At 45.4% G+C, this 12,951-nt stretch overlaps 2 protein-coding genes across 4 annotated transcripts in view; both read left to right on the top strand.

Annotated features, from left to right (window-relative positions):
* tmem108 (transmembrane protein 108) overlaps positions 1 to 6,708 on the top strand; it is a 35,169-nt gene extending 28,461 nt beyond the window's left edge. For all 3 annotated transcript variants that reach the window (XM_028970201.1, XM_028970202.1, XM_028970203.1), the window contains 3 exons: positions 2,112 to 3,350; positions 3,806 to 3,960; positions 4,834 to 6,708. In XM_028970201.1, the coding sequence (XP_028826034.1) occupies positions 2,112 to 3,350; positions 3,806 to 3,960; positions 4,834 to 4,950 (1,511 nt within the window). In that variant the 3' untranslated portion in view covers positions 4,951 to 6,708. The remainder of the gene's footprint in view (positions 1 to 2,111; positions 3,351 to 3,805; positions 3,961 to 4,833) is intronic.
* Positions 6,709 to 7,354: 646 nt separating this feature from the next.
* cdv3 (carnitine deficiency-associated gene expressed in ventricle 3) lies at positions 7,355 to 12,815 on the top strand. The gene is made up of 5 exons (XM_028965959.1): positions 7,355 to 7,780; positions 9,445 to 9,521; positions 10,650 to 10,786; positions 10,901 to 11,063; positions 11,374 to 12,815. Exons 1-5 carry the CDS (start codon positions 7,583 to 7,585, stop codon positions 11,498 to 11,500), a joined length of 702 nt encoding a protein of 233 aa, XP_028821792.1. The 5' UTR covers positions 7,355 to 7,582; the 3' UTR covers positions 11,501 to 12,815.
* Positions 12,816 to 12,951: the final 136 nt, after the last annotated feature.

Here is a 12,951-nt window from a genome sequence, read left to right as displayed (position 1 = left end):
ATAAAATGCACAAATCAGTCCACTTTACACATGACTCTTATAAACTCTTTTAACAATGTCCTTCTTGAGAAATCAGTGAGAAACAACAGAGATCATACGTCAGACACAACTTTAAGAGATGTGGAGAAGACCCCAGGGGAGAGGGCTTTAGCTGGGATGGAGCAGGTCACTCCCTGGGGAGAAGCTGAGGCCATAAATCATCAGCTTCCGTCTGTGTTATCTCACAGTTATGGCCTGTGGAGTCAGACTCACGCATTACCATCATGACAGCCATGGTAAATGAGCTGTTGGTGCGTTCTTGCACAAGTGTCTGTGTGGTGTACTGGACTGAATAACTGAAAGAGTAGGAAAGGGTGTGATTTATGGCTTTTGCTATATACACAGTTACAGGACAGTTTTGCAGCATGTGTCTGCAACGTTAACTTTATATACTTTGATGGAAAATCACCAGGACTTATTGCAGGAGGCAAACAGATGTCCCCACTTGATGTCCTTTCCGAAAATGCCTTTAGTTGGATGTTATTAGTGACGGATGGAGCAGAACATCCTGAGGACTTTGCGGGGACACATTGGGTCATTTTCTAGATATCCCAGGAGACATTAGGTTAATACTTAGATTTACGGCATTTAGAAGATGCCCTTATTCAGAGTAACTTACAACCAGTAGTTACAGGGACAGTCCCCATGGAGACATTCAGGGTTAAGTGTCTTGCTCAGGGACACAATGGGTCACAACCTGTGACTTTGTATACCACTCATATACTCTCATACTACTCATAGTGTGGATCATAGTTACCCACTAGGCTACCACCATCCCCTCAGACATGCCTTTTACTTGTACTACTACTTTGTTTAATTGCCTATTATATGATATTGATGTGAGCTGGTGTCAGGAGGAGGACAGATTCCCACTCCTCATCTTCTAAATGTCCAGGGAACATCCCCTTTTTGCTGGACAGGTGTTGAGCATCTGGTAATACATACAATGACTGGAGTTAGTCTGTGTGTTTCTGAATTACTGTCTGATTTTCCCTGCACTCGTTTGTGACTGAAAACTTGACTTTTTGAGGTGCTCCAGTGAGTGAATTTCCAACAAAAAAATGTGTGTGTGTGTGTGTATGTGTTTGTGAGCCTTTGCGATTTCTAACTGTCGAGTACACAAACTACAAACCTGTCAGCCGACACCCCCTAACAAAACCCACTTGTCCTTTGCCTGGTCTTTGTTTTTCATGGCCACGCCCTCATTACCTTTATAAGCCAACCCAGTATGCAACGTGTGATGAAGCCTGGAGTGCATCAGTGTTGGCTTTTCATTAAAGTACTGCCTGTCTACGACTGGCCCCAAACCCTTGGTGATGAACGCTGTGATGAGTTCACATTAGTCTTGTTTAAATGTGTCATTGAGCTAAAGAATGGTTAAAATAACAAGCTCATTTTAAATCCATGCTGGTCATCTTGCTCCCTTTCACTCATGCAACTGTCTGACCTTCATTCATATTATTACAGAGCATAAATGTTTGTTATTCTCTGCCACTTTTCCTTGTGATCCTTTTTTTTTAATAAGTTTCTTCAGGTAATTAAGCACAAAGTGCAATACACACAGTGTCGGAAAAAAAATTTCAGGACAAATTTACTGTTGCGTGATCTGGGTTGCGTGTATAAAAATCAAGGCATGTGGGTGATGTGAGATGTCCAGCACTTATCAAGTTTAATAAAGCAATCTGGTAAAGCACAGGGACATGATTAAACCGTAATGCTCTCTAATGAATGCAGGATAAGCTTTGAGGGCTTTTTACACTCTTGTAAACAGTCAACTGCTCTTAATGTGGCTGCCAGGTTTGGTTGTTTTTACTCTTCTGCTGGAAGCCATAAAGAGTGGACGGATAGACACTTGGTGTAACTTGAAAACAGAAACAAATGACAGAACTAATCTGAAATATACACCTTTAGACACATTAGTTTCTTTTTATTGATTAACCTAAATTTCCTTTGAATAGAGAATTTAATTGAACTTCTCTTTTAGTCTAGGATCAGGCTTAATATGAGACCATTACATTTCTATATTAAGAGATCTGTTGTCACTCATTCCTTTCATCCATTCTCTTTTTCAGGTGTTCTAACAATCCTGGCAGTGCCGTTGGGGCTTGGGGTTTCTGCCCAGGATCTATACTCAGGCGAGGTCCCTCAGCACCCTGCCTTTATGGTGCTGAGCAGCAGCCCCATCCCATTTCTCCCCCCAGGCCTGCAGGATGCCCAGAGTAGCGGGGAATCCCCATTGTATGGAGGAGACCCTAAACCCAGTAGAGTTCAGCCCACTGCCACCCTCAGCTCACTGGGTCGTCTTGACTTGCCGGTCACCAGCCTGGCGCCGGCCACTGGTCCAGTCAATTTTGTTTCAGACAATCATGATTACAGTGCAGGAAGACTACAGGAAGACTATGCTCATGGGGGAGAGACTGTAGACCAAGCCCAAAGCAACACCATTGGCATCATGTCAGAAACCGCAAAGCCACTGAATGCCTCATCTGCCAGACAAGCGCAGGATAGCTGGTCCTCTTCTGTTCATGCAGGGGAGGCAACCGAATTAGCAGATCCGGTTCTTGGTTCTCCCGGCTCTTCGCTCTCAGGGACTCGTTTGGTTTTGAGCGAAGGGTTGACTCTGGGTGTCGAGTCTCCTTCTCCCCTTCCGCTGCCTATGCTTCATACAGAGACAGGAGATGCCCTAGGGCTGAAGACAGCTGGACCTGCAGGGTCTCATCTGGCGTTGAGTTCTGAGGAATCCATGCTGCCTTCCTCCTTATTTTCCAACATTCTGGACAGAGCCAGGGAGAGTGATCAAACGACACCAGAGCTTGCCCTGCCTCACTCCATTACTTTGCGCGAGGTGCATGAAAGCAACAAGGACAACAAAGTTGCCTCCCCAGCCCCTTCCTCCAGCTCTAATCACACCAACACCACCAGCATGCCACCTCCATCAACAAGTGACAATGTGATGAACATCACCACCCCCAGTGCCACTGGAACCTCCATGCCCTTGCACTACAAGTCTGCAGACAACAGCACTGATGAGGCACTGAACTCTACAGATTATGGTGCAAACAGCACATTAACCAGACCCTCACTGCACTCCGATTTTACCAATGGCAACCTTTCAGCTCCAACCGAGGGCCCATCTACAGCAAGCGGCAACCTTAAAAGGCTGGTCCCCGGACCGACCAGTGGGCCTTCGGACTCTAATAACCAATCAGGTCCTGGCTCGGACCCGTCACATACTCGCGATGCAATCTGCCTGAGGAAAATGGACATTGTGTGGGTTGTGCTTGCCATCAGCGTGCCTGTGTCCTCCTGCTGTAAGTTTCTTCTGAAGCTACATCCTCCCTTTTCTTTCCTACCATAATGTAAATACCAAGAGCTGCTCTCCAGGCTAGCAGAGTGCCATATTTTAAAATGGCATGTCCCCGGAAGAAGGTGGGCACAAGTTTATGGCTTGTCTGAGAGTGTTTTCTCTTATGTGGACAAACAAGCTACCCAGATAGCAGAAGACTCAGGGCTGGTTGCCATGACTAGATAGATAGATAGATTTCAGTGCCGACCCATTTTCCAGATCCGGTCCAGAGTCAGTTTGCTGGGTAACATCTCATGAATTGTCCAAACATCTCGGCATTATCAAGGTAGCTCAGCAGATCTGGCTGCCTAGCAACCTGTAGCAGGCAGTAAACACAGTACAGTATTTTTTAGCCGCACCAGATACAGAATTTTTTTGCATGTGTCACTGGAGCCATCCTCTTCTCTGTTCTCTCGATAGCTGTACTCCTCACTGTCTGCTGCATGAGGAGGAAGAAGAAGTCCACCAGCCAGGAGAACAATGTGAGCTACTGGAACAACGCCATCACCATGGACTACTTCAGTCGTCACGCTGTAGAGCTGCCACGAGACATACATTCCTTGGAGATTTCAGAGGTATGTGCACTTTCATCTAAGGTGAGACTTAAATGTTAAAAACAGTCATTGTACAGCCTAATGAAATATAACTAGATTGTAAATAAAGCATTGTAGTGAAAACGGTATTTTACATTTCAGATTTGCAAAGGCATTACATGTTAGGGTGCCAATGCATGATCCTGCATGATTTTATTTAAAAATGAGCTACTCTGCCCTCTGGTGGATGAACAGGGTCACTGCTGGTGTGCTGCTCCCTGTGGGTGTTTTCACGTTTATCCTCACTGCAGTGCATGCTCACTTTACTTCCTTACATATCCATGCATATGAATGTCTCGTTTTCTCTCCCTTCAAAATCCTTTACTCTGTTTATCCGTCTGTCTCTTTTGGTGGTTCAGAAAGACAGTGATGCAGAAGGAGGATGGTGTTTTGGCTGCTCCTATTGACGCAAAAGGTTTTGCTTCCCTTTGCCTCGGGCTCACCATCATGTAGAGCTGTTCCCAAGCAACAGTGATTCACCAACCTTAATATCTTCATCCCTTTTCTATTATCCCAAATCCTCCCATCGCCTTGCTACCATTCCTCATTCTGCTCTGTAGTTCTATCTCCCTTGCTGAGTCATTGTGATCCCCCCCCCTCCATCTTGCCTCTTTCTCAGCGTTTCTGACAAGCAGTATTTTTTCCCCTCTCTCCATTCCCTTTATGAAATTGCCCTGTTTTTGGCCCCAACATTCTTATTATCATAATGTTATTCTCAGATAATGCTAGTTCACCAGGAGCCCTCCCCTACCCCATACCTCAAAGTAACAGCTTAGTAATTAGAACCTCCCATATAATTAACAGGGATCAGTCAATCAGGCACCACTGACAATCAATGCTGACCATATTTTCCAGGAGCAGGAGATTTGCCTGCCCCCTAACGGTGACTACAGTGACAGCGGAGTGGTGTTGGTCAACCCCTTCTGCCAGGAGACGCTCTTCATCAACAGAGACAAAGCTTCTGACATCTAGATATAGACTGCATCTAGACCGCTGCTCGACCTCCATGTCGCTTGATCAAGACCTGGCGAGGGTTGTTACAAACCCACTCCTCGTCGGAGACTTCCCCCTTTTTTATATGCGGTATAAACACCCCAGCCGAGACTGCTTTCTAACAGAGGAACACAAACATATATAGAGATGAATTTTAAAAGTGAATGAAAGAGAAATACTATTTACTATGAGGGAAAGACTGGGTATTTTTTCTGGTGTACATTTTCTACAGATGCTTAATTGTTATAATGGTTTTTATGTCTTTTTTTTTTATGGAAAAAAGACGGTGTGACTCTCTTTGGTTACTGTGGCTTGATGGGGAAAGGAACTCTGCTTAAAGAGGGAATATATGCTGTAAAGATGTTTTTTTTTGTGACCTAACCCAAAACTCTTACCCATGTACTTAAAAGCCTGTTGAACTTGAATTCTGTACCAGAGGTTATGCAGAGATGTTGGGCTTTGTCTTGCCGGACGTGTCCTCAACTGTATGAAATAGGTGGGGGGTGAGACAGAGTCTCATTCTAAAAGGAGATTGGGGCATGAAGTTGTTATTCGGAGGGTCCAGTCCCAGTAAGCCACAAAAGTAATACATGCTAAAATTGAAAACACATTCTATTTGCCTTGCATGTATATTTTTTGTCTGTGAGTGGCCTGTGTGCGCTATGATGCTGTCTCTCGTTTTTTTTTTTTTTTACCCTTTTTTCTGAATGGAGCCTCCAGTCTTTAGTCAGAAAAGCCCAGACAGTTGTGCTCTTAAGTGGCATTTTCCCTCGACTTACCAGCCAGGGGGACCTAATGAAATGTCTGAAGTCCCTCTTTAACCCATCGGATTGTGTGCCCAGTACTTCTGTGCGTCCATCCGCATGTGTCTCTCTGTCTGTGTACGTGTGCGAGTGGTACAGAATTTTATTTTATAGCAATTGTATTACAAAAACAGGTGGGCCTGAAAGATTTGTGCATTAAACGTAAACATTTATCTGATCCATTTCCACCTTTATTTGGCTGAATTGAAACATCAATTGAAACATTTGGCCTTAATACTGATGATTGTTGCTCTAACCTGTTTCATTAAATGTATTGCGGCATACTTTTGATGCTGCACATGAATCCCCAAATAATTGCTGCAGTTCGTCCATTTTGGTGGGGGAAAAGGTATGTGAGAGCATATATAAATATGAATGTGTGTTTGTATCCTTGTTCATTTATGCGTACCATGTCTTTCCTCCCCTTTGACCAATGCAGTTTAGTTGAAAATGTCAGATAATGGTGACCAAATATCTAGTCATAAGTCTTGATCTACTTTAACACCTTATTGAATGGTGTTCTTGTCTCTCATCATTACAGCTATTTAAAACAGACTGATCAAGGTTACTGGTGAAGAATTATAGGATATTTGTTTCACATTGAGCGCATTCAGCAGAATATATTGTTGTTAAAAGGGGTTATCTTTCATTACATTTACAGTATTATTATGCATTGTACTTGCTCTGTTTTAAACATCGCCTCAGTTGCTGTTTGCCTTTATTGTTATGTTGGTGTTCTCCGTCCCTCGGTTTTGGACTCCTGTTGCATCCATACAGCAGCGGTGGCCACGTTGTACCACCAGATGGGTTGTTTTGTGGGGTGACATAGCCTGGTGGCAAAGCAGCACTGTGTTTCTGGTGTAATGTCTTGTTCTGAATCGTAGCACACACTGTACTTTTTTACTGCTGAGCAATAAAACAGAAAAACTTTCAAGGTCTTGCGTCTCTTGTTGGAGAAATTTAAGAAACGTATGGTCATTTTCAGAAAAAGACCATAGTATAGACATTTGCTGTCATAACAAGCATATAAGTAAATCTGACTAATGAATTGCATGAATATGGTTGTTTGCCTCAACATGTGGTCAGCATGTCTTTCATGCAATCAGTCACCATTTTAGTTTAAATGTATGCCACTATCTTCATTCCATTGAATTTTCCTTCAATGCAATCCACCCCTCCCCACCTTATATCTAAACCTTCATTGGGCCGTGTAGCTTATGCAGATGGTCTTGCACCACATTTGATGGCATATCAAAAACGTTTGGAATTGAAAACATTCAAAAGTCATTTCACCAGGAGCAAAATTTGCTCTTTCAGTAGCTCTGATCAAGGCCAAAAGAACATAAACCCCGCTACGATATAGACCCACCACGCCAAAGTCAGCCCTCAACCTCGTGGACGCTCAACTCACCCAACTGGAAGTGACTGTATTTCCAGCTGCTGTTGGCTCCACGCAGGTCACCGTGATCTAACTCGCGGTAACGTGATTGGTCAAGGATTAGACGCACCCTGCAGCGATTGGTCTAGGCCAACTGTCAGTTCCACACTCCACCAATGAACGATCGCTTCCGGGGCGAGTCGGTAGGTCGTGTGTCAAACGGCGGCTTAGTCATACGCTTAGCTGGTGAATGTGGCAGGCCGACGGGCTGGGGCTAGCCAGCTACATGCTACGGCTCGGCGAACACGTGAGGTCGCGGAGTCGATAGCCGGAGAGGTCCGAGTCAGGCGAGGTGCCGGTCCGTCTGCCGCTGCCGCCGCGAGAATCCGCGCAGTTACGTCGTCCAAGTAGGGTACTGAAAGAAAAAAAAATGGCGGATGTGGGGACCATGGGCGCGGAGAAGAGCCTGGACGACTTCTTCGCCAAGCGGGATAAAAAGAAGAAGAAGACCGAGAAGGGGAAGGGGAAGGAGACGGGCACCGGGCCTGCGGCGGCCGCGGTGAAGAAGGGCAAGCGGGAAAAGGAGAAGTCGGCGAAAAGCGAGAGCCAGGACGCGCAGGTCGACAAGGTAACGCCGAGCCGGGCGGTCGGGGTCGGGAGTTTCGGCGATTTCCCGTCTCGTCGCCATGAGACGCGAGGGGTCCGGTCGGCTCTGGCCGACGTTGCTTTTTAACCGCGCCCGTGGCCGCCGAACGCGGAGCTGCGTCGACGATGGACGCCTCGCCGGTAACGCGAGCGAACACATCGGCGCAACGCGGCCGAAACTTTTTTTTTTTTTTTTTTTTTTTCCGCCATCAAAGTTCTTTCCCGAGTTTTTTTTGCGGTCTAGCCTGGCGGATTTAACGTGCGCGCAGCTGGCACGCCGCCCTCGTGTCGGCGCTTCCGGGAGCCGCTAGTCGCGCCGCCCGTCGAGCGAACGCGGCCGCCGGCAACATACCCGCCGCATGCCGGCTCGCCATTTCGGTCCGGTTGCGCCGTAACGAGCCACGCCGCCGGCTTCGGGGCTCTTACTGTCCGAGAGGAACTCGTTCTAATGTTAAAAAAAAGTTAGTTTAACTAGTCCACCATTTTTTTACAGTGTTGTTGCGGATCATCATGGATGACGTTGGTAGTTTGGGATGATTTCACGCTGGCGTGGTAGCTAATCTAACATTACTCTTATTTCTTTAAATCACAGCGTGACGTAATACATAGGGCCCCGCGCTACACAGGTTTACGATATTCCGTAGTCGGGCTTGAACTTGTGGTGTGACATGACAGCAGAACACTTTATTCCCAGGCCTATTTTGACAAGCGAATTTTGTGCCTAGAAAGTATGTAAACATACACCAGACATCATCAGGGAGCGGCCGGTTGCCTGTTCGAATTCCGATCCGCCACGGTGCCACTGAGCACCGTCCCCACACGCCTGTCAAGGGTTAAAAGCACAGGACACATTGTGTGCTGTGCTGCAGTGTGTCACAATAACAATCACTTCACATACATCAACGCATCACCTCCGAGGTGTCCTGTCATATCTCGCACCAAAGTGTCCATGAGGTGGGGTGTTGGGCTTCCATGGCACACGTTATTCTCGCATCTCCCACAGATGCCCGATTGTTGTCCGAGGAGCAGAGAGAGAGTGTACGTGATGTCTTGATGTCTACCCCGAAGTCCCAGTGGCTGCTGACCGTGGAATCAGTATGAAATCAGAGATCTTATCCACCGATTAACTCTACAACTCTTTTTCTTTCTGGGATCTGTATGTTTCCCTGTTAAAATCAGGAAACGGTATTCCCAGCCACGTGGAAATATGCAGTTACCACTGGTTCATTGTTAAATTCTAATGATTGAAAATTTTAGCAGATTATAGTTCAATTTTTTAAAGACATGTCTCTCATACCTTTTGTATTGTGACCAGGGTTTGGTGGTTCAGCCTTTTGTGCCATGGGAGCTATTGATTGGTTCAGATATGTCCGCCATTGAGCCATGTGCACCGGTCACCTTTACCAATTGTCCTTCATAGGACCACTTTTGCAGCGATTGAGCACTAATTGCATCATCCCACTGCTGACACAGTTAGTTGTCTACCTTCACAATCTGGCCTCTGCTCAGAGATATTCAACTTCTTGTCCTTGACCAATCTTCCAGCTTTCAGCAAATCAATTGATTTCAATTTAGACCTTTTAAAGGAAATGTCGTCATCTTTGGTCATGGGCCAATTCAAATAGTTTGGATCTTTGTGTTTTGCAGGAGGACGAGGAATGGAAGGAGTTTGAGCAAAAGGAAGTGGACTACTCTGGACTCCGGCTGCAGGCCATGCAGATTACGTAAGGCACCAGTCTTAAAACTTTTTAGAGCGGTAGGAAAGGCCAAATGCAAAACCAAATTCCAATTTGACACACATTGTGATTTAACTAACGATTATTCACTATATCGTGTGTACTTCAAAACTCTGACATAACCGCACGTTGAAATATAAACTGTGCTGTAACTAGCATAGTGTCCACACTTGCGTTTAAGTGGGTGTGGCTTTGACTTATCATACAGGGACATCAGTGTAGCGTGATTGGACCCGGGGCGGCACGTGCACCCGGGTCTACAGCCATTTTCCGACTGAAAGCGCCATTTGCTCTGAAAGCCATTATTTTCCATGGCTTGCGTGGTTTAGCGGTTGTCAGTGCCGAATCTAAGTTGACATTTGATGAACTTTGACCGCTGCACGCCGCAATGCATTTTCGTGCGACCTTTAGAATCAAGGTGCTGAAATGGGCAGTGTTCCGTCTTCCCTTTCAAAACACACAAAGCGGGAACGCAGGCGAAAAACTGATCTTATTGGTCTCTGAGTGTCCAGAGATCTACAACACCACTATAATCTTATCAGGAGTTGAGGGGAAATAGAACTATAGATAGATATCTGTTCAATTAATAGAACTAGGTTTTACTGTCTGAAATTAGTTTACTGTGGACAGTGTCGTGTGGCACATCTGCCCATTCAGTTGCATTCGCCTGGTTCCGATCTCCCCAGTATGCCATCGCTGCAGCAGCGTCTCTTCCGCCTGCATCCCCAGCCCTCCGGTCCCTCGCTCACTCACCGTCTCCAGCCGACCCGGCATGTTTGTACAGGTGTCTTCCTTAGCCGACGGAGCAGAGTCAGTTATTGCAATTTATAAAAACACATTTATTCCAAAATGCATTTTCAATATATTGTTCAAACCTAAATGCAGTACTATATTTCAACTATTTTAACAATTTTTGAACAACCTGAAAATCAATTGACTTAGCTTTCTTTTTTTTTTTTTTTTAATATCTTAATGGCCAATAATATCTTGCCTATGATGACATTCATAGTTGTTTGGGATCATTTAAAGCATATTATGATAACCAAAGGTTTCTTACCCATTTGTGTAGGATATGATTTTGCTTATGTATTCACTTGCGCATGTACTTTACTTTAGTGATGAAAAAGAGGAGGAGGAGTATGAAAAAGAAGAGGTCGGAGAAGATGGCGAAGTCATCCCCATGAGTGGGGAGAGAGTCTCTGGGCCCTGGAATAAATCTGGAGCTTCCTCTGCACCTGCTCCCCCTCCTGTTGGTGAGTTGAAACTTGCTGCTTATGGATTAATAGGTTTGCTGAAACCCGGTAGTAATCCTAAAGAAATCTCAGCCTGGCTGTCATGCTGATACGTCTGCCCACTTGTCCATACAGAAGAGGTGGAGGTGCCTGAATCCAAACCCGCAGGAGTGTACCGGCCGCCTGGAGCCAGACTTCCCTCCGCCAAAAGAGGTCCTGCCCAGGGTCCCCCTGAGATCTTCAGTGAAACCCAGTTTCCCTCACTGCTCACTACGGCCAAGCATGTAGAGACACGCAAGTAAGATGTGGCTGCACGCACAAACAGAATTTACAAGATTTTGTACATTTCTAAGCATTTTTTTCAATTATTGCTGGCCAATCAGGGACTGTTAACTCTAGATTTCATGCCAGCCTTTTCGTATTGTTTGTATATTAATCTAATTCTATTGTTACACATACTTGCTCAGGGACACAATGGTAGTAAGTGGGATTTGAACCTGGGTCTTCTGGTTCATAGGCGAGTGTGTAACCCACTAGGCTACCACCACCCACTTCTTATAGTGTAGTAAAACATGTTTTTTTTTTTGTTTTGTTTTTTATTAAATCAGGGATCGAGAGATGGAGAAGACCTTTGAAGTTGTGAAACACAAGAACCGTGTGAGAGATGATGTGGGTGGTGCTGCCACGCATCAGCTGCAGCTAGACAACCAGTACGCCGTATTGGGAGACAAATAGCCGCCACCTCCCCCTCCCCCCGCCACAGTTCATGCGGTTATGGCCGAACCCCCGGGGGAAGCTGAAGTGTGTCGACGCCCGAAAACATGCAAGAGCTGCCACCACCAGTCTGGACATTTTCTCTCTTGTGTGTATACACACACACACACACACACACACACACACAATGACATACAGATAACAGCAACACACACAAACACAGAACTTACATACATAGCATCATTGCAGACACACCCCTGGTTGGCATAAGCCCAAAACTGACTGTACTGAAAGGGCTGTGGTTACAGAGATTGAATGAACTCTATATTAACGAAAATCACGCCTCTACGATATAAACGTGTTTTGAGCAGCACTGCAACATGGCTGAAGAGTGGCAATGAAGTGTATCATTGTGGATTTGCTCAGAGCAACGAGCGGTTACAGGGAAAAGCGCGCTACAGAAGACAAACTATAAGATGTTAAATCATTATAGCTCCTGAACATTGAGGTTTTTTTTTTGTTTTTTTTCCCCCCCTTTTTTCCTGAAATGTGTGGTCCTAAGTGGTAAAGTTTGGGCAGGAGAGGCGGAGGATTCTGCAGGATTTTTTGAGGCGACCAGCAACTCTTAGAGGAACACTTTGGTAGAAGACAAAAAAAAAAAAGGTGTTTAAAAAAAACCAATCTGAAGTGGCCTTACTTTATAGAGGAAAGAAGTGTGTGAAAAGGTGACGTTCTCTGGAAAGATTCTCGTCCCATGGGATGCAGCCTGCCACTATTCTGAAAAGATGAGGTTTCCTCCCCGCACCCCTGTGTGAGAGTGTACTGCTCAGCCAGTTCTTTCACAGTCTAACCATTAACGTTTTCCTCATTTCCATCTCGTTAACCTTTACTCTCCTCTACCACCAATTTTTGTTTTTCCTTTTTAAAGTTATTCCTTTCTAATCTTTCGCATTTAGTTTGGTGACAACTTGGCTTTGCTTTACTGTGCTGCGTTTGCTTTGCTTTGTGATTTTTGGTTTTCTGATGAACAGTCAGGTTGGGCTGTTACCAGTGGAAGAGGATGCAGCGAGTCACTGGCTTTCTGGATCCTGTCCTGACTCCCTGTCAGGAGCGAGCGGGTGTCCTTTGCGTGGACCTCAGAGTAAATGATGCTGTTAGTGGTTGTGGTTGGAGTGCTTGAAAAGGCTAAACCTTGAACCTGGTGGTTTTTCTGTCTATTTTTAAGATGTAATGTGAAGAAATCTCAAAACCCAATTTCTGATTTTTCAGCCTAAAATGAACTATGAATAAACATTCAAAGAGCAAAAAGAAATTAAAGGCAGACCGAAGAAACTTGGTTTTTCTGCCTTGTGTATGGATTTATTGTGGAGATTGTCTTTGTTTCTGTGCGCAGCAGCGGTCATCTGCTGACATTCATTTGCTCAGCTGGGCTGTAAACCTGATGGTGGTGAGCTGCCCATCCAGCTTGGCTG

Source organism: Denticeps clupeoides, chromosome 2 (assembly GCF_900700375.1).
Source record: "Denticeps clupeoides chromosome 2, fDenClu1.1, whole genome shotgun sequence".
NCBI lineage: Eukaryota > Metazoa > Chordata > Actinopteri > Clupeiformes > Denticipitidae > Denticeps > Denticeps clupeoides.
The sequence above is the reverse complement of the archived record's forward strand: the minus strand, read 5'-3'. Positions and strand labels throughout refer to the sequence as shown.

Bases quoted from the DNA above. Each gene is read 5' to 3' on its own strand.
- cdv3 (XM_028965959.1), top strand. From the start codon at position 7,583: ATGGCGGATGTGGGGACCATGGGCGCGGAGAAGAGCCTGGACGACTTC. The intron at 7,781-9,444 runs GTAACGCCGAGC...TGTGTTTTGCAG, and splicing joins AGGACGCGCAGGTCGACAAG to GAGGACGAGGAATGGAAGGA. The intron at 10,787-10,900 runs GTGAGTTGAAAC...TTGTCCATACAG, and splicing joins ACCTGCTCCCCCTCCTGTTG to AAGAGGTGGAGGTGCCTGAA.